Source organism: Pteronotus mesoamericanus, unplaced genomic scaffold (genome assembly GCF_021234165.1).
Source record: "Pteronotus mesoamericanus isolate MK-2021 breed Mesoamerican mustached bat unplaced genomic scaffold, CSHL_Meso_final contig_591, whole genome shotgun sequence".
Classification (NCBI taxonomy): Eukaryota; Metazoa; Chordata; class Mammalia; order Chiroptera; family Mormoopidae; genus Pteronotus; species Pteronotus mesoamericanus.
Genome location: NW_026555208.1, coordinates 1,923,532 through 1,944,756, shown reverse-complemented (window position 1 = coordinate 1,944,756; position 21,225 = coordinate 1,923,532). Strand labels below are relative to the sequence as shown.

The 21,225-nt window shown below is 41.7% G+C and overlaps 1 protein-coding gene across 1 annotated transcript in view; it reads right to left on the bottom strand.

Annotated features, from left to right (window-relative positions):
* DNHD1 (dynein heavy chain domain 1) overlaps window positions 1-21,225 on the bottom strand; it is a 71,320-nt gene that overhangs the window by 46,205 nt on the left and 3,890 nt on the right. The window contains exons 4-12 of the mRNA XM_054580622.1: window positions 19,856-20,029; window positions 13,109-13,312; window positions 12,917-13,027; window positions 11,085-11,241; window positions 3,213-3,467; window positions 2,966-3,103; window positions 2,783-2,834; window positions 996-1,261; window positions 662-905 (exon numbers count right to left, since the gene is read on the bottom strand). Coding sequence (XP_054436597.1) covers window positions 662-905; window positions 996-1,261; window positions 2,783-2,834; window positions 2,966-3,103; window positions 3,213-3,467; window positions 11,085-11,241; window positions 12,917-13,027; window positions 13,109-13,312; window positions 19,856-20,029 — 1,601 coding nt within the window. The remainder of the gene's footprint in view (window positions 1-661; window positions 906-995; window positions 1,262-2,782; window positions 2,835-2,965; window positions 3,104-3,212; window positions 3,468-11,084; window positions 11,242-12,916; window positions 13,028-13,108; window positions 13,313-19,855; window positions 20,030-21,225) is intronic.

The window sequence follows — 21,225 nt, the reverse complement described above, 5'->3', positions numbered from 1 at the left end:
GAAGCCAGGTGATCATCAACCAAGGATCAAGAAATCAACAAACTAGAAAGAATGCAGGTTTTCCAAGAAAGTGTGCAGCAAAGGCTGCCCCAAACAGGGTCAGAATGAAAACAGGCCAATCACAGGCTGTCTGTTCCTCCCTTGCCAGTTTGAACCCCCTGTACATTTAGGACAGGGATGGGGAGAGACTGGGGGAGATTCATGGCCGATAAGATACCTAATGAGGCATGTGCTTCAGGAAGGGCTAGCACCTTCAGGCAAACTCTTTCAGGCCCCAGCTCCAAGTCCTCCCACCTTCATAAAGAAAGCATAGGTCTGATAGTATCTCATATGCGCAGGAAATGGACATTAAGATTTTTCTCAGTTACATTTGATTGAACTACTTCTATGCCATAAGAACAGAAAGTGTCAGGTGACAGGAACATTTCCGAAGGAGTACGGTGAATGAACAGAGCCAAAACAGGTGAAAAGGCTGTCTTCTTCAGAGGTTGTATCTACAGTTGCAAAGGGAAGGGCCCTGGGACCCGGGGCTCTGGGAGGCTCTACATGTCCAGTGAGGGGCCTGCACCGAAGGTCCCTGGTGGACATTCCAGGCCCAAGGAGGGCCGCCTGGAGGAGGTAAGGAGGCAGAAGGATAGGAGGGAGGATAAGTAGCACTCACCCATGTCTGCCTTTATATCACGGCAGCTCAGCAGCAGCAGCTTGCCTTTTGTGATCAACTCAGTAGGTATTTTGGAGACACGGTCCTGCCAAATGTTCAGGCGGCTCACCAGCATCACATAGTCCTTGATAGGACAACCTCTCACCAACTCCAGCTTCTGGGGCCCCCAGGCTTGCACAAACTCATAAATGCCTGTTATCCAGTGGTATTCCCTGCAGAATTCCTGCACCTCACTCAGCATGTCCTAGGGGCAGACAAGGTGCTTAGGGCAAAGGTGGGTGACTATGAGGGGAATTGGTAGGTATCATCCCAGTCCTTAAGCCTCTGTTTTCACCTTCATCAGGGCCTGTTGTATAATCAGTGCCTGTTGGATTCGAGGGTTGTTATCTAGGTTCTCTTGCAGCTGCTTGTAATTGGGGGGCAAGTACTGGCCCCGCAGCCGGTATCCACGGACCTCCAGAGCTTCAGTAATTGTGTGAGACTTCCAGGGCCACACCAGCCCTATATTTGGGCCACAGAAGATGTTCACAGCATCGCTGGCCTGGCCCTGGGACCTGGGCATCAGGGATTTCATGTTCAAGTCCTCCTCTTCATCTTCTTCTAGTGGGACACATGCCATAATTGTCCATGAGTGCCCTCCAGGCCCCACACACAACCTCTTTCTCTAAAATGTGTACACACTCCCTGCTTATGAGTAAGTTTACATGTACATCTACATTACAAACACAGTACACCAGACCCACGGAGGGAATTTATTAGTAGTTTGGGTTCAAGTGGAGAGACGGAAATTTACTCTAGCTAGTGTAAGCAGGAAGGAAATTGTAGAATATCAAGTGGGTCGCAACTACATGGAAGAGCTGAAAAACAAAAGCACTCTAGGTGCAAGGGGGTCTGGGAAGCATAGTCTGTAGTGCCTGAGCCCCTGGAGAACAGAGGAGGAGGTGGGAAAGGATGTTGCACATGCCAGTCCTCAGTATCCGCCTCAAGGAATATATCCTTGGACCTCACCTTCCCTTAAACTTCTTAGGAACTGGTTAATTGACAATGTCAGTATTTGCGTTAAAACTTTGCATTAAAACAAAAAGGGGAAAAAAACATCAAAATGTTTAAAAAGTAGATTGTTACAACCAACACCTGAACATTCTAGTGCCTCCTTCCAAAGCTCAGTCCTCAGATATATTACCTGTAATTGCTTTCTAAATGAGTTCATCCAGGTTCATGGTTTTAAACCTCTATTTGCTTCCAAATTTACCTTCAGCTCAGATTTCTCCCTGTTTGTCAATCCCACTTAAACAACTACCTACTTCACATCTCCACTTGGATGCCTAATAGGCACCTCAAACTGAACACTGCCAAAACTGAGCTCTCATTGCTCCTTCCCAAATCTGCTCTTCCTGCAGTCTTCTGATTTCAGCAAATGGGAACTCCATTCTTCCAGTTACTCCAGTCAAAAACTTTAAATCATCTTTGACTCTTCTCTCACACACTACATACCCAGCTATCACAAAATCCCATTGGCTCTACATTTAAAATATATCCAGAATTGAACCCACTCTCACCATCTCTACCACTGTCTGCCCCCTGCTCCCAGCCCAAGTCACCATCAAGTCTCACGGCCTTACTGCAATACCCTTCTCCCTCACCTCCCTACTTCGGCCCTCGCCTCTCTCCAAACTTGCCCGCCCCTTTCCCCTGATTTTGCTTGAGAATGGGATGCTTCCAACTGCAGCGTGTCTTGCAACTATGAGGCAGTAAGCCTAAGTATGAAAAAACATTTTTTATTACAGCTTCCCCTACCACACACACCCTTCTGAGAGGATCTGCCCTTACCTATAGCTAAACCCAGGGAGAAGTTAGGGAAGGATATAGACAGCCTGGTACTTGATGACATTTTTGAGCTGCTGAACCAACCCTGGAAGCACCTACCTTGTGACTTCTTGTTATATGAGGTCATTGTTTTTATTGTTTAGGCCACTCTTATGGAGAAGGAAGTACTCAGGTTAGAAGGGCTCCATCCACACCTGAGACCTGACTCCACTGCAATGCCATTAGCAGGCTGCATGTGCTCTCCCCCGTCCTCCCACCCTTCTTCCTACCCCCTGCCTGAGTGTCCTTAAATACCTTCAGAGTACAGGGAATCCCTGGGGGTCTTCAGGTCTGCAGATTGCATTACCTTCATGCCAACATACGGAGAAAGGGCAGAAATGGAAAACAACAAGGAGTCAGACCAGGCCGAGAGCTCCTGATTACAGAAGATAACATTTGAGGATTCCTACAGCCAGCCCCCTCTCACATCCCGAGTACCTTCAGAGCAGAGACCTTGACAAACTGCAGGCCCCCAGTTAGAATCTGGATCATGTTTTCAATACAGGGCTCATGAGACAGCTGGCCACAACTGTCAAAGACCAGCTGTGTTGAGAGAAAGGGATTCTGCCTTGGGGCCTATAAAGAGGGTCAGGAGAGAGGTCACGGGGCTAGATGTCAGTATCGGCTCCCTGCCATCTGGCCCTTGACCACCTGCTCACCTCCACACATGCCACCACCACCTCACTTGTAGGATGTTGGCCACGAAGGAGGTTATCTCCTTCTCTATGATAGACACGAGGCTCTGGCAAATCATGTAGTCCACCAGGCGGGCCAGCTGTCCCAGCTGCAGCAGCCAGGTGTCTGCCTGCTTCAGCTTCTGCTCCAGATGCTGGCACTGCCCCCGCTGAAGGTATACGGAGCTTTGGCCTGTCCTGATCCTCTTGCAGTTTTTCACTCGCTGCTGCAGGCCCTGATGCATTTGATATGTATCCTCATGGACCTGCCGGCACAGAGAGCGGAAAACTCACTGGATAAAGGTGGGTAGAGAGCACACCAGCCACCCACTGCTCTGTGCAAAACTCTCAGGTCTTGGAGTGGAAACCTAGAAGCTAGACATACGCATGGAGGGCTGCTTTTTAGTAGAAATTAGCCTCAGACATCTTTAAGGACCCAGAGAAGATGCGAAATGGAGACTATGTATTGAGAGGTCACAAAGTGCTAATTTGATAGATAGGCCTGTCTACTAAAAGCCCCTAGGGTGGAACTCAAATGGAAAATTTGTGCATGTATAAATAGAGAGGTCCACATGGCACAGATTAGACAAAGAAAGAGAAAGACTGGATAAATAAGGCTATGGATGAATCAGGATATGTCACTGGGCCTGGGTGGTGTGGCCGTTGACCAGCGTAATACTGTCTTATTGATAATAGAAGCTGTCTCTGTGTACTGACGTAGACTTTCTATTGGACGGGTCAGGAGATAGGAGATAAAAGTCTGGGAGCTTCTTTGTGTGTTCTTCTCACATCTGGGAGGGTCCTCAGCCTGCAAGGGCTGCTGACAGTTAACACCTCTCTGGGCCTGTCCTGTTGAGGAACAGAGGGGAAACACCAGAGAGATATTCTTGGTCGAGTGGACTTTTTGTCCTTGCTGCTCTCCTGTTCTTTTTGATGCTCAACAGAGCTTGTGATTAGAATGATTTGGTGTCTGTGAATTGTATTCTGCTAACCCTGAGTGCAAATCCCAGTCTTCTGAGCCCAGGCACAAAGCAGGTGAGGCCTAAGCTAGGCACAGCATATACAAACGTGCCCTCAGGCTTAGAGAGATGTCTTCTTCTGTGCTCTAGCAACACTCTCAGTACCTCGTGCTTCCCACCTCATCACCCCTAGTCCAGTGCACCATTGTTATCTAGTTACTTATGTGCCTCATACACTACACTGTAAATTCTTGGAGAAGGGGGCCTCTGTCACACCTCATTTCACTTAGCTATTGCTGAATACAATGCTGGGCATTGATAGTTTCCAATAAATATTTGTAAACAGAATGTGCCACATCACAGTAAAGGGCTCACTGAGTGCCAATCAAGATAAAACCATACAAACAACAACAATAATTACTACAACAGAACATAATCAGAATACCTTTTAAAACCTCATCACTAGGGACAATATCTTCAAAGTTCTGAGGAAAACTTTTAAACCTGGAATTCTGTATCTAGCCACAGTATCTCTGATGTTTGAGGGTGAATACAGATGCTTTTAGATAGGCAGACTCCACAAATTTACCATCTACAGATTCTCTCTGAAAAAAACCCCAACAACAATAGTATATTTCTGACAGAGAAAAATAAATACAAGAGGATAAAGTGACCTGAAGCTTTAATGAGCAAAGAAATTTCTGGAACATATTGTTAATTTTAAATGTTTATGTTATAAAACAAGAATGTTCATAAATAACAAAGCAGAATTAAAATTCCAAGAGATAGCAACATAATCATAATAGGAAGGGTAGAGGGTAGAGAGAGGAAGAGAGGAGAGAAAGGAAATAAGAGAGAGCTAAGGTTCTTATTCTGCTTGAGGGAAAGACATGGATACAAATTCACACTTGACATTCTCTCATTCAACAAATATTCACTGAGAACCTAGTACATGTTATGCCCTATAATAAGCCCTAGAGATATATTAGTGAATCAAATAGATGAAAACCCCTACCCTTTTGTGGGGAGATACAATAAACACAATAAATAGGTAGTTTATATTATATGTAAAAAGGTATTAAGTGCTATAAAAAAACAGAGCAGGGAAAGCGGGGTCAGGAGTGCTGGTTGTCAGGGGACAGGGGCTGCAATTTTGAGCGGAGTGACCGGAGAAGGACTGTCTGAGAAGGCGCTCTTAGAAAAAGCCATGAAAAAGTCATAGCTATAAAAATGTAAGTTGAGCAGCTACACCTGTAGTGCAGATATATAGATGTCTTACATCCGCATTCAACTGCAAATAAGAGAACACTAGAAAGGTGTAGCTTAAGCATGTGAAATGTTTGTTTATTTAATACAATGTGAAGCCCCTGAATGGTATATTGGCCCAATAATATCAATCGGAACAGAGCTCCTCCCATCTTCCACCTCCCCCATCCTTAACATGACTTTCACCCTTATTATAGTGAGATGACTTCTCTATTACCAGAAGTTTCATCACAGTGTCAGGCAATAAGACAGGAGCGAATGTCCAAAAAGACATTCCAGTTGGATCTGCCTCTTTTGAAACATTTTCCCAGGGACTTCCACTTATGTTTCATTGCCCAGAACTAAGTTGCATGACTTCCTCCAAACTAGGCATGAAAAGAAACAAAATCAAGGTTCTAAAACTAAGAAGGATGAATAGGCACTGAGTGGTTCCAGGGCTGCTATGAGAAGAAAAGAAGTGTAACATTCAAATCATTAGAAGACAATAATAGCGGTGAAAGTTGTAAACAATCTTATAAAAACAAGAAATACAAAGAAGAATCAAAGGTAATAGAAAATACCAAAACGAAATGGAAAAAAAGTAAGTCCACACTTACCACTAGTCATAATAAATGAGATAAACCTATTGCAAGACATAGCTCAGACTAAATGTTTTCCAGCTATTAAGAGGAGATATGCATAAAACAAAATAACAAAGGAAGGATGAAAACAAAGTAATAGAAAAAGATCAAGCAAATTCTTGATATTCTTAATGTCAAAGAGGAGAAAACTCTACTAGAAAAGTAGTAACAAAAACGAAGATTCTTCCATATCAATAAAGTCACCAAGAAACATTGCTATGAACTTTTATGCACATAACAACATGATTTTGAGCATACATGTTGTAAATGAAAAAAAATCAAGGAAAAATGAACATATCTATGTTATATGAGGAAATTTTTAACATAATATCTCCCAGAAACAGAAAGAGTAAGTGGATAAGAAAAATCACTGTGGCTGTAGAATATTTGAATAAAACAATACATGAGTTTGGCTTAATACACATTTTCTTAGGTTGAGTTCCCTAGAAGCAGACCCTGAGGCAGGAATTCGGGGATGTGTCAAAGAACTATCTTCAGGAAACAAACCCTTAAGGGAGACAGGGAAGCAAAACAGGGAAGAGGAAAGTGCCGAGGAAAATCTCAGGTAAGGCTGTACTTGGTCTGATCTGGAGGGAGGGGCAGCTTTGGAATGTACATCCTATTGTACAGTGGTCCCACTGTGAGACAAGGAGCCAAAAGGGGGCAGAGGAACCGTTCTACATTAAAGAGGCTAAAGAGAAGTGACTACTGAATGCAGTGCATGAGTCCGGATTGGATCCTGAAGCAGGAAAAAAATATAGCAATAAAGGACATCATTGGAATAATCGGCAAGTTTTTAAAAGGATTGTGGGTTAAATAGATTTGCATCAGAATGAAATTTTCTAATTTTTGACAATTGTACTATAGTAATGGAAGAAAAATATCTTTGTTACTAGGAAAAACTGGCATATTTAGGGGTCAAGGGACTAGACGTCTGCAACTTACTTTCAAATGGTTCAAAAAAATAAGGAATATATACATAGAGAAAGAAAAACCATAAATGAAAAAGTAAATGGGACAAAATAATCTGGGTAAAAGAACATGAGAATTTATTAGACTATCCTTGCAACTTTCCCAGTAATTTTGAAATTATATAAAAATCGAATTACACAAGAAAAAAACAGGAAGAAAGAAAATGGTTTATTCCAGTAAAACAAAGGTGGTCTAACACTGACAATTCATGATGCTAATAGACAAAAGGAGAAAAATCTCATGAATACCTAAATAGAAAGAGAAAAAAAATCATTTGACAAAATTTGACACCCATTCATTATCAAGCTAGAAACTGATGAGCTTCCTGTACTATATGGTCTCACCTATAAGTGGAACCTCACCAACAAAACAAACAAGTGAACAAAATATAACCAGAGACATTGCAATAAAAAACAAACTGACAGTAACCTGAGGGGAAGTGAGAGGGGGATAATGGAGGAAAGAAGGGGAGAAGTTGTCAAGGAACAGGTATAAAGGACCCACGGACAAAGCCGGAGGCGGGTAGGATTGAGGGTAGAAGGCGGAGGTGGGTGGAGCGCGGGAAAGTGGTGGTGGGAAAATGGAGACAACTGTATTTGAACAACAATTTAAAAAACTAAAAGAAAAACTTTTTTAAATTGATAAAAAGTATCTACCAAACACTCAATTTAATATTATTTCTTTAATGTTTCACATCCATTTTAGTTATTCAGTAATGCTACAATTTAATGGGCAGCAGCATGCTTCTCTTTAGCACAGATTACAAACTGGTTCAGTAGCAAAATTCAGTTACCAGCTGAGATGATTCCTGATCCTCTCCTTCCCCTATGCACCTTCCCCCCAACACACACACTTTGGGGTGACTATCAACAGGGACAGGTGCCATTCCATTACACATAGCACAGCAAGGGGCTGCACGTGTAACATTTGGCTTGTCTTTTCACTCTTTTTATTTACTTTTTAAAAAGTTAGTTTAAGAAAATTTAATATAGACACATTTTTGGGAGTTTCCTTGGCTTATAATTTTTTATATTTTGTTTAAAAAATCCTGAGCCCTGGCTGGGTGGCTCAGTTGGCTGGAGCATCACCCTGTAGTTGAAAAGGTTGAAAGTTCGATCCCCACTTGGGGCACGTACAGGAGGTAACAGATCGATGTTTCTTTCTCACATCGATAGTTCTCTCATTCTTGCTCACTCTGTCTCTCTCTCCCTTCCTCTCTCTCCAAAATCCATAAACATATCCTCAGGTAAGGATTAAAAAAAAGAAAAAGAAACTCTGAGATAATAAGAGTATTATCCTATATTACCTCTGGAAATTTTTTGGGTTTTTCACTTGTCTTTTATCCACCATGAATTAATTTTTGTGTATGGTGGAGCAACTATTAGAAAACAATAATGTTTTAAAATGTTTCTAATGGCAATAAGAAAATATTCAATATCTAGTAATAAATCTAATGAAATATATTTAAGAACTCTAACAGGAAACCTATAATACCTTACTAAGAGAAATAAAATAAATTAAAATAAATGCGAGATCCTTGTTCATGGATTAGGAAATAAAATGTTGTTAAGATATCAGCTCTCCTCCGATTGACCTATAGTTTCCAAGCAAGCCAATAAAAAATCCCAATAAATTATTTTGTGGAAATTAACAAGCTAATTCTAAATTTTATATGAAAATAACACAAAGTTATAGGACTTACAATACCAGATATCAAGACTTACCAGAAGACTACAGTAATTAAGACAGTGTGACACAGACGAAAAGGTAGACAAATAGAGCGGTGGGACAGAAGAGAGTCCAGAAACAGACCCACACATATAGAAACACCTGATTTAAGAAAGACATCACTGTAATTAAGGGGGGGAAAGGACAGTCTTTTCCATAACTGGACAAAATAAAACATGACTTTTACTTCACACAATACATAAAAATTTATTTGAAATGGACCATGGACCTAAATAGCAAAGGTAATAAAATTTCTAGAAGAAAACATAGGAGAATATCCACAGGACTTTGGGGGTAGGCAAAGATTTCTTAAATCAGGTCAAAAGGCACCAACCGCCCTGTGGCTCAGTTGGTTGGGCGTCATCCCAAAACGCAAAAGTTCGCAGGTTCAATTCCCAGTCAGGGCACCTGCCTGGGTCATGGGTTTGGTGTCCCAGTTGGGGTGCATATGAGAGGCAACCGATCAATGTTTCTCTCTCACATAGATGTTTCTCTCCCTCTCCTTCTCCCTCCCTTCCTCTCTCTATAAAAGTAAATTTTAAAAAAAAATTTAAAGGCACAGACCAAAAAAGATTGATAAACTTCAAGAAAATTAAGAACTTTTGTTAATCAAAAGACACCATTAAAATAGTAAAAAGATTAGCCATAAACTCAAAGAAACTATCTACAATATATAATTTTGATACAGAATTCACATCCAGAATACATTAAAAAATCCTACAAATTAATAGAAAAAAAAGACAAACCAATTAAAAATGAGCAAGAGAGTTAGACACTTTACAGAAGAGGGTACCACATGGCCAATAAATATGAAAAGATGCTCAATGTTATTGGTGACCATAAAAACACAAATTAGAACCACAATAAGATACCACTGTTTACCCATCAGTTTGGTTAAAATTAAAAACACTGACAATACCAAGTGCTGGTGAGAACATAGGACAACTGGAAGTCTCCTACATCACTGGTGGGTCTATAAACTGGTATGGCCACTCTAGAAAATTGTTTGGCACTGCAAGACTTACATACACTTTATTCCTGCAACCACTCCTGGAACATAGCCCCAAACAGATGAGTGCTTTTGTCCACCAAAAGACACATATAAGAATATTCAAAGCAGCATTATGCATAATAGTGAAAAATTAGATCCATTAATAAGAAAATTAACAAACTATGATATATTTATACAGGGAAATACTACACAGCGTACAAAAGAGGGGACCACAGCTACCTAGAACATTATGGATAAATCTCACTGACATGTTGAGTCAAAAAAAAAAAAAAAAGACAAAAGAGCACATGCTGTCTGATTCCATTTACATGAAATTCAAAATTAGACAAAATTAATCTATGGTGACTGAGGTCAGAGTAGTGGTACCAGGGAGCTTAACTGAGGTGCTGAAAATGGCATCCATCTTAATCCGGGTGGTGGTCACACAGATGTGTATAGATGCACCTATTTCCCCAAACTCTACACTATAAGTTTACTGAATATAAATTTTACCTTAATAAAAAAATTAACTACTGACTATAAAAAAGTTATAACAAGTTTTGTGACATTAAAACAAAGTGGGATTTAGGAAGTGGGAACTAGAGAAAGGCGGTGGAGCACCTACCCCCACCTTCTGCCCCATTCAGTTTATGAGGCAATGCCTGGTCCAGCTGTTGTTGTCCAGAGAAAAAGACCATTTTTTTGTATGAATGTACCAAGGGCCTCCTTCAAGTCACTTCTCATTTTCACAATATCTGGGTGGGTCCTCTTTCTCAGAACTGAACTATCTGCATTAGCCAGAGGACTGTGTGAGTATCCAGCCCCACCTGACAGACAACAAACTATGATGATGGGTCATGGGTAAGAGGCAAGTACACAGCAGGACCTCCCAGAGCCCTAGGAAGGGGGTATGTACCACCCGTGCAAAGTAGGCAAAATTAGGAAGGATGCCATCACTGGATGCTTCTACAGCCACCATGCCTGCCAAAGTTACAAGATGGGCTCAAAGATAAACCTCGCTGCATGAAAGACCAGGATTCCAACTCTCAAATTCCATAGTGCCCCTGGCACAAACAGCTGAAAAATATGTTGTTACATTCCTTTTCGTCCCTGATCAAAGCCAGGCTACCTATTAGGGAAAGGCTGAATCCAAGCCTCTGCCTGCCTGTTACTGATCCAACCACCCCAGAGCAGAGACTGCTGTTGCTGGGCAGGACGATGGCCCTGAGCCAACTGCAGAGTCCAAGGCGCCCAGGGGAATCCCAGGAGAAGGTTAAGCCAAGAGGAGGCTGGAACTCTGGCAAGCTCAGCTTGGAGAAATGGTTCATAAAAACTGGAGCCTCTTACCATTTTAAGGATGGATGTACAGAGGCGCAGGCAGCGGGAAAACAGCCGCAGGGCCTGGTGGTTCTCCTTGGCTAGGGCCCGCTGCAGGTCCAGCAGCTTGTAGCTCCGATCCGGCTCCTGGGGCAGCCAGGTCACAGAGTGCAGCTCCTGCAGAAGCCTGGAACAGGGCCAAGCTGGTCAGAGCCAGCATCTCAGCCCTCTTTCCTTGGGCATATTTGACTTCTTCCTAGCCCGGCTCACCTCAGAATGAGCAAAGATTTAGAAAAATCATATTTCCTGTGACTGACAGTGACAGCTTCCTCTTGAGTTATTTGGAAGAGTTAAAGCCCAGGAAGTTGCTGGCTGGGGAGTTCTTTGGGAGAGGCCTGGGATATGTGCAAATGTTTACACTGAGGGACCTTTCTGCCAGTAGAGAGGGAGGGTCAAATAGACCCCAAGGTCTGACTTAGAAGGAGAGACTACAGAGGCTTCCTCCTTGGAACAAGGGGAGCTGAGGGCCCTAGAAGTTGAGATGGATAAGATCAAAGGTGATGAACCTGCAACTTCCCCATAGGCTGACTATCCCTCAGGAAACCCACTTCTATTATACACTCCCTTCCCACCTGCCCTGACAACACATCTCTAAATAACCTTGAAAAGATGAAAGACCGCCAATAAGCCGAAGAAAATCACAATGGGTGTCATTTATTCAGTAACTATTGAGAGGCACTGAACATGGTACTTTATATTCACAATCTCATTTAATTCCCACTACAGCTAAGAAATCTTTATGTCTAGTTTTCAGATCAGGAAGCTGAGGCTCAAAGAGTAAAGCCCCAGTGGGGACAGGGATATAAGGCAGCTAAAAGGGAATGGAAAAAATAAAATAAAATAAAATACATTTTTTTAAATGAGTAAAGTCCCTTGTTGGTATTCAGTCCCTTGTTGGATTTAAATTCAGATCAGCCCAGCCTCCAATCACACCACGATGATGAGGCTGGACTGGAGGACCCCCAGAGCAAAGGTTACACACTGGTAGCCCAGGGTCCAAATTCAGACTGAAAAGGTTTTCATATGTACCACAAAGAGTTGGCCAGCATAGTTTTAATAAAACTTTGAGCTAACCAGGCAAAATAAATTTTACAACAAAATGTGTATTTCCAGGAAATCCTGAAAAATAAAGTGGCTGACATGTTGGAGCTATATTCTCAATGGCAACAGTCAACTGGACCTGATGTGACCGTCCTCTTCAGATGTGACCTTCAGATCACAGTCCCCACACTCTGCACTGTCTTGCACCTAACTCGCTGCATTGCTCCCATAGCTCTTGCTTGGACCCTGTAGGCATTTGTCACAGAAAATAACTAGAGTGGTTGAGGAGTGCAGAGAAAGCAAGAGAATACTGAAAATAGGAACAACTAAGCTGTTCCAAAGAAAGAATCCAAGTAATACCATGGAAAGAACAGGCAGTTTAGATTCAAACACCAGAGTTATAGCCACAGAATGATACTTAATAATTGTGTGATCTAGGCAACCAGATGTAGAAATACTTAATTATGTGGTGATATGTTCAGAGGAAAAAAAAAACTGGTTACTTAACAATATGTAAAGTCTGATCACAATTACATATGTGATAGAAAAAAAGACTAGAAGGAACAAAATAACGAACCAAAAAAAAGAGACTAGAAGGATGTGCAACAAAATGGTTATAGTGGTTATTTACAGGTGGAGGGATTAAAACTTCTTCCTTTGTGCTTCATTGTATTTTCCAAATTTCCTACAAAGAATATGTTTTTACTTTTTATAAAAGTGATATTTAGAAATCCACCAAAGTTGTATTTTGAAGACCTCACCTGCTGACATGGAGCAGCGCGGCTCCAAAGTGGGGCACAACAAAGAGCAGGTGCTTCCCCAGGAAAGTCCGGCACCGGAGCAGCCCCTGACACTTCACAGTCTTCCTCCAGCTGCAGATCAGAGGGCAGTGGTGACATGCTGCTTGCTCTCTGCAACACCTGCCTCCAAATCCCACACCCATCATCACCTACCGGGCCCAGGCCTTGCGTAGGAGGCAATACTTGAAGAACGGGATGAACTGGAGCTGTTGCCAGAGGACAGAGTGGCGGTGCCAGGTACCCAGTGTTATTGTCTCAGTGTCCGCCACAGGATGTATATGCAGGATCCCAAAGGGAGAGAAGATGTAGTGCTCAGGATTCACCTTGTTTGGTGACACTACCACCAGGCTGTAGGGCCTTTAAAAAAGGGTTCTGATCAGCAGGAGTCCTGGGAACTTGTCAGACTTCAGAAAGGGACAAAAGAGGGGAAAGGAGATTTGAAAAATAAAGTGGGGTAGGGAATCAGGAAAGAAGGCAGTAGAAAGTGGGAAGAGGGGAAAAAGAGCAAAATGATCTTTAAAATAGAAAGATGGAACAACTATTATTAAGAAGAAATAGATCTATTCCAGGAAGGCAAACAACCCAATTAAAAAATGGGCAAAGGACATGAACAGAATCTTCTCCAAGGAGGACATACAGAGGGCCCCTAAACATATGAAGGGATGCTCAGCATCACTAGCCTTCAGAGAGATGCAAATTAAAACCACAATGAGATACTACTTCACCCTGGTCAGAACAACCATTGTAAACAAGCCAACAAACAACAAGTGCTGGCGAGGTTGTGGAGAAAAGGGAACTCTAGTACAACGCTGGTGTGGAAAACAGTATGGAATTTCCTCAGAAAACTAAAAATGGAACTGCCTTTTGACCTGGCAATTCCACTGCTGGAATTATACCCTAAGAATCCTGAAACACCAGTTCGAAATAACTCATGTATCCCAATGTTCATAGCAGCACATTTTACAATAGCCAAGTGTTGAAAGCAACCTAAGTGCCCATCGGTAAAGACTGGGTCAAAAAACTATGTTACATTTACACAATGGAATACTATGCAGCAGAAAAAAAGGAGCTCCTACTCTTTGCGACAACATAGATGGATCTAGAGAGCATTATGCTAAGTGAAATAAACCAGGCAGTGAAAGACAAATACTATATGATCTCACCTATAAGTTGAACCTAATCAACAAAACAAACAAGCAAGAAAAATAGAACCAGAAACATTGAAATAAAGAACAAATTGACAGTAAACAAAGGGGAGGGGGAAGGGGAGAAGGGGGGGAAAAAGGGAAAGGCTCAAGTCAAGGAACATGAATAAAGGACACATGGACAAAGCCAAAGGTGGGTAGGATTGAGGGTGGGAAGTGAGGATGGGTGGGGTGCGAGGGGAGTGGTAGGGGGAAAATGGAGACAATGGTACTTGAACAACAATAAAAAAAATAAATAAAAAAATAAAAACAAACAATACATAAGAGGAAAAAGAAAAGAAATAGAAGCCAAGGATAGATGGGAAGAAAGAATAAGACCTCTAACCACTTCCAAAAAGTTCCTATCTCCAGATCTAGATATCTTAGATTGCATCAAATCTAAGACTGCCATTAGTTTAGTGTTTTAATGAAACACTAAAATAAAAAATGCTGCCAATATGATACTCCATCAATCTGTAAGATGCATTGCAATTTCAGAGATGTTGAAATGTGAAAAAAAAAGTGCATCTTAGAAATGATAAAATACACATATCTCTAGACACTGAAATAACATCAGAGATAATCATGGAAGTCCATTTGGAGTGACTGAGAGTGGGAAAAAGCAGGGGCAACTAGAAGACTAAACACAGCCAAAAAGAGGAAAACTGCCACCTAGTGAACAAGGTGTCACCAAAGCCACCTTAAAATCCTACTAAATTCTCTTCAGAGAACTGTTCCTGCATTCCACATTAAATGCAATTTATATGTAGCTATATAATAGTTGTATCTTCTTTTAGTACACTCACAGAACCCATGCTTTTAATGATACACTATATTGCCAAAACTACATGTGTATATATCATTAAATGAATAAACCCAACTTAACCATCGGTTTTACAGACCGAGAGGCAGTGACATGGAGTGGTCATTTCTTTCATCCACTCTCCAGCATTGGAGGTAGCCATGTAATTTCCTTATGAAGAGTATGGAATATGGCATGATCCATCGCACTAGATAGCTTCTAGTTCTAGTCCACTCTGTGCCTCCACCAAGGCTGCATCTAATCTTAATCTTACAAAGATGTATGTTCTTCACGTTTTAACCCTTCAGTGGAGGATCTAGCAAGGGAATCCCACTTTTTCTCTGAGGTCCGATCCCACAGTTTAATGACATCTCATCTCCAGAAAGTTCTGACCTGCATCCTCTTTCACACTTGAAAGCTTTCAGCTTCAGGGGCAGAGGGGAATGTATAAGATAAATATTGTCAACATCTCTTCTGTGATGAACATTCACGCTGAGTGTCTGGAGTACCAAGGCCTTACTGTATGGGGCCTTGGGCAAATTATTGCTACTTCTGAGTAGTCTCCTTGTAACATTTATTCACTCAGCAATAATTGGTGGCCCCCGTTGTGTGGCAGCTGCTGAGCTGAGCCCTGGAAGCCGGGAGGATTGAAGTTGTAGCTGGGTGAGTGGGTCAGTGGTTCATAGCCTGTTGGGCAGGAAGTCGCTTAATGAAACTTTTCTTTCTTTTTTAATTAAATATTTTATTGTTGTTCTATTACAGTTGTCCCAGTTCTTCTCCCTTTGCTCTTCTGTTGAGCCCACTCCTCCCGCTCCCATAGCCAATCCCCACCCTGTTGTCCATGTCCACGCGTCATTCACACATGTTCCTGGACTAGGCCCTTCCCATCCTTTCCACCCTAATAGTTGTATCTCGCTGCAGTAAACTGGTTAGTGCAATGCTATGTTTGAGCACATTTTATTGAGCACTTATTAATTTTTATTGAACAGTTTTCTTCTCAAAACATGGAGCTAGTAATATTTTTAAGCACTAAATACATTTTTATGCTCTTTGAAAGCTGTATATCCTAACCTGGTCCTATGCCTATGATGCCTACAAGATAAAATGGTCCTCCTCTATCTCTTGTCTCCCTTAACTTTCAAGAATACATTATTAAGTAAATGACTTAAGAGTGTTCAGTTATATTATAGAATGAACTAAGTCAAGTCATATAAAAACTTTATTTCTGACAAAGTAACTAGATCTTTCAAGTACTATTATCTCCAAATTGCAGATAAAGAAAAACAAACACTGAAACAAAGAGAAGTCATATTTTTGCCCAAGGATGTCATGGAAAAAATACAGGCTTTAAAACCAAATCCACCTGACTCAAGGCTCCTCTCTTAACGAGTGGGCCATTACTTCCCACAGGACAGCTACCTGCCCTAATGAGCCCTAGCTCTCCCAGGGGGACACTTCTGTCCCTGTGACTTTCTTAATAGAGGCTTCTCTTTCTACATAGGGCCAGGGGTTCAGGAGTACTCCCTTTACCCCCAGTGGACACTGCTCCTTTGCAGGGATATTCACCCATTCTACAAATGTTTATTAAGTCAAGCACTGTTTCGGGCATTCAGCATACAGCAATGAACAAGAAAGGTCTAGTCCCTGACTTCATGGAATTTAGTTAAACCATTTATCAAGTTCCTCTTCTATCCAAATACTGTGATTGGAGAGGAGGACATAAAAATCACCACATAGTCCTTGCCCTCAAAGAACTCAGATCGATTGGAGCATTAAGTGATGCTAGAGATTAAACGGGGCAAGTCAAGATCTTCCTGAGTCTCAGACCCATATATTCAACTACTTCCAAAACATCTCAAACTCTATGTCGTGCGTGTACCTGAAAAAGAGCAAGTTCTATACTGAATTAATCATTCACCCTCTCCAAATACGTTCCTACATTGGTTCATTCACTCATTCATTCAACAAATGTTACTAACTTTGTACTCTATGCTAAACTGTCCTAAACCTTGAGGACACATTGCTAAACTTTACAAACAAAACCCCTGCTCTAACAGAGCTCTCACTCCACTGGAGAAGGCGATAAACATAATAAATGGGGGGTGGGGATAGGAAAAAAGATATTGGCGGCGCCATGGGAGGAGGGCGTGCAATTTTAAATCGGGTAGTAAGGGTGGAGAGGTGGTAGTGGAGCAAACGTTCTAAGGAAGTGAGGGAATAAATTCCTCTGTAAGTATGAATCAAAATCTAGGACAAAAAATTAATAAATTCAAACTCATTGAAAAAACCCTGTTATATGGCAAATAAAGAAACAAAATGAAACAACAAATGCCAGGTTTCTACATTTGCTGATGGTGCACTAGAAATTTGAACCAACACTCCCACTTTAGAACTAGAAAAACTGGGCAAAATATCTGGATGGAATGTGAAAATCACCTGTATGAACCCATCAGAGAACCCACAAATTAAATCCCCCAGGCCTTGGGTTGAGAATCTGGTTACAACATATGTTAAACCGAAAAACACCTCCCTCCTTGCTGTGGATCCTGGGCGACTTCTGCTACTTCTGCTCTTTGAGTCTGTCAACAGCTCAGCTCCTCCTCTCAGTCTTTGGTGAGTGTAGAGTAAACCAGGCACACAATTGCCTCTATTGGAATCAACAGGAGCCCATTTGGGGAAAAACAACCCCAAATGTGAAACTCATTTCATTGGGTTCCTTCCTTGGCAGTTGCTGACCCAGTAACTATTCATTTCCCTTTGAGGTTTCGTGCTCATGGTTTCTTGTCTCTCTCTGTGCCTAATTATCTTTGATTATGCTACTTCTCTGATTATGGCTGAGCTAATAGTGTAAAGCCCTAAGCTTATAACTTTCTTTCTGTAAGCTTTCCACAATGGTCATCTCTTCCCACATTGCTTTATTATCATCACTCCCAGACAGGTGTAGCAGCCACCAGGTAGTTTATCACATTCCACCAAAAGTGGTAATTTAATTATTTGTGGTGGCGCTATCACTAGTATCTTATTTCCCATTAGCAAGGAGCTTGGTACTGTTCAAAGCCAAGTACATTATCAGACCAATATCAGAATCCCATATTTAAGGTTCGTTTCCTGGGCCTGCTGATGATACCAAGTACTGATCAGTCAGCGGTGTCCAGGCAGGAAAACTGAAACCACACTAAGCATTACAACAAAGTGAATTCAACAGAAAGAATGTGTTTTTTAAAAGGTATCAGAGGACTGAGAAATAAAAAAGGAAGCACCGTGGTAGCGTAGAGGTAATAACTGCAGGAAATGGATGCCAACCCCAGAACTAGAGGAATGAAGGGAAGAAGTTTGGGTTCTTAGAAGCTGGGCTTGGAGAAGGGATTGTAGAGCTGGAATTTGAATTTCTAAGGTGAGGCTTCCTGGCTGCTACCAGTACCTAGGGATTTGGAAGCTGAAGACTTGCAGAGTTGAGACTCAGAATTCTGATGAGAAGATGTCACCTGGCTGGCATTGGTACCTCTCAGGGTAATGAAGAGGCTGATTCAGAAAGTGTCTGCTGCTGCCAGGGTGTAGGACCATTTCTGGGGCAATGCTGACAGGAAGAGCAAGCAAAGGAAGGAGAAAGTCCCTTCTCCTCTTCTCTGGCTGTCTAGTCTCCTTCTAGCACCCCCTATTAATCAAACCTAACTGGAGGCCAGATGAAAAATAAGAAATAAAATTCTCAGTCTCAGCCAAAGTATCACAAAGCAGAGAGAGAAAAGTAAAATTAGAGTCAAGGCACAATGGCTTAATAACTGGCACAATGCAGTCAGTGAATGCTTGCTAAATGAATTGATTGGTAAATGAATGGATGACACCAATCAAGAGTCTTACCTAAATAAAGGAGAAAAGGGTCAGTGTGTATAAGAAATAAGACTCTCTGCAAGGATGTATCAGTACTGCTTAAAAGCATGCACTTTTGAATTGAGACAGTCCTAGGTTTAAGTCCTATTTCTACCACTTATGTGGCTTTGGACAAGCCACTTAACCTCTCTATGCATCAGTCTACTCATCTCATATATGGAAATAATAATAGCACCTACCTGGTAGGTGAGGATTAAATAACACATCTCACATGTTTATTAGCACAGTGCCTGGTATACAGAGAAGCTCGATTAATGGTAGTTATTGTTAGTACTTCCAGGAAGAGGTGAGACTTGAACAGGGCTTTTGAAAATATGTAAGATTTGGATCTAATGGAAGAAAGTAAATGAATGCCTCTTGAGTCATGTGGGAGGAAGAGATTTGTTCTTACAGCTTCAGAGATAAAGCTAGAACTGGGAGGTAATTATTAAAAGAGAATAGATTTTTGTCCTGGCCAAGAAGCTCAGTTGGTTAGAGAATCATCCCGATACACCAATGTTGCGGGTTTGATCCCCCATAGGACACATAAGAAATCAACCAATGAATGCATAAGTGGAACAACAAATCAATGTTTCTCCCTCTCTTCCTGCCTTCTTGTCTCTCTAAAATCAATAAATTAAAAAATGTTTTAAAAAAGAGAACAGATTTTGGTTCTGCCTAAGGAACAGAATGCTTTGGGAAACAAAACTTACCAGACACCGTACAGATTTAAAAAAGCACCTGATTTGTGCATTGGAGTTGGAAGAAGTTGTATTAGATTCCTTTCTGAAATAATAACCAAATGATTCTATTACTCTAAGACGGAATAAAGAAAACAGAGTAAAAAGTCAAAGAGGATGACTAAGACAAAAGGCTGTGAAGCTGTGGTGAAGGGAAGAGGGAGGGAAACTGGGAAACAGTAGAAAAATGAGAGGGCAGAAGAGAGAGGAGAGGAGAGGAGTGAGGATGGAGAGAAGGAAGAGGTAGAGAGAGCATAGGAGGAAATCAGGGAGTAGAAGGAGAAGAGGTCTAGACTTAGGCTGTTACCTAAAGTGCCGGCTAGGAGCCACATTGAGGTAGAGGAAGTGGATCTTCTTCAGGTATCTCTCTTTCTTCAGAATGGTCATCACCTGGCTACCCAGGAGGGACATCTGAGGTAAGATGCCAGGGCTGCCCTTTTGGAAGTTCTTCTTTCCAGGAACTTCAGAGTCAAGCTGAGACCTGTATGAGGAAAAACTCAGGAGAAATGAGGCACAGCAAAGAAGTCAGGTTGCCACTGTTGGCCAGTGAGAGGAGTGGCTACATTAGGTGCCTAAGAGGACCTGCTTTGGCACTGTCAGCATTTTTACCAAATGTCAGCATTTTTCAGCAAAAGTGTTCACATATTGAGCAAATATAGCCCATGACACAACTCAGGCAGGCAACTATATTCATACAGACATATGCATGAAAAACTCCTTCCTCTCTGATAATCGTGCTGGATTGACTGTAATTACTATGAAGTAAATATTATGCTATGCTGAGTAAAAGTAATGGGAATACTTTTATTTTTCCCAACTCACCACCTTGCAAGCCCGCAGTCCTGGATTTCTCCTCTCTGCCAACCTTCCTAACCTCCTAGATCTCCTATCTTTGCTCCCATTACACCCAGTTTCCAACCCTGCCTGATCTCTATGTCTAACTCTTCTTGCTCTTCCCCCATCATCACCTGACCTCTAGCTTCACATCTTTCCTTTCGAGCCAGGATCCAATGAGTGCATCCTTCAACCCCCTCAATCTTCTTACACTTCTACCATACTGGTCAACAAAATGAATAGGAAAATTCATGATCTAAGAAACCAAATGTTAATTATTTGGACTAATAATTTTGATTGGAGGGTCCTCAGAGCAAACACACACACACATACACACACATACACACACATACCCCTCTGAATAATTAGGCTTAACCAATCAAAGTATAAAAGTGTCATTAATTGACCCAAACCTAAAGAACAAGCCACCCAAGGGATAATAGTGCAATCCTACTTTAAAGTTCATATCAGCCCTGGCTGATGTGGCTCAGTGGATTGAGCACCAGCCTACAAACCAAAAGGTCGCCGGCTCGGTTCCCAGTCAGGGCACATGCCTGGGTTGTGGACCAGGTCCCTGGCTGGTTGGGGGTGTGCTAGAGGCAACTAGTCAATGTATCTCTCATACATCGACATTTCCCTCCCTCTTGTTCTCCCTCCCTTCCCCTCTCTCTAAAAATAAATAAATAAAATCTCTTTAAAATGTAAAAAAGAAGTTCATATCAACAATAGAGTTTATGACCTGATGTTGGATCAGGACCTCTTAATAGTGTAACTGTTATTGAAGTTTCATTTCCTTAACAATTAAAGTCCTATGTGATCTAAGTAGGTCCAAAAGCTCACAGA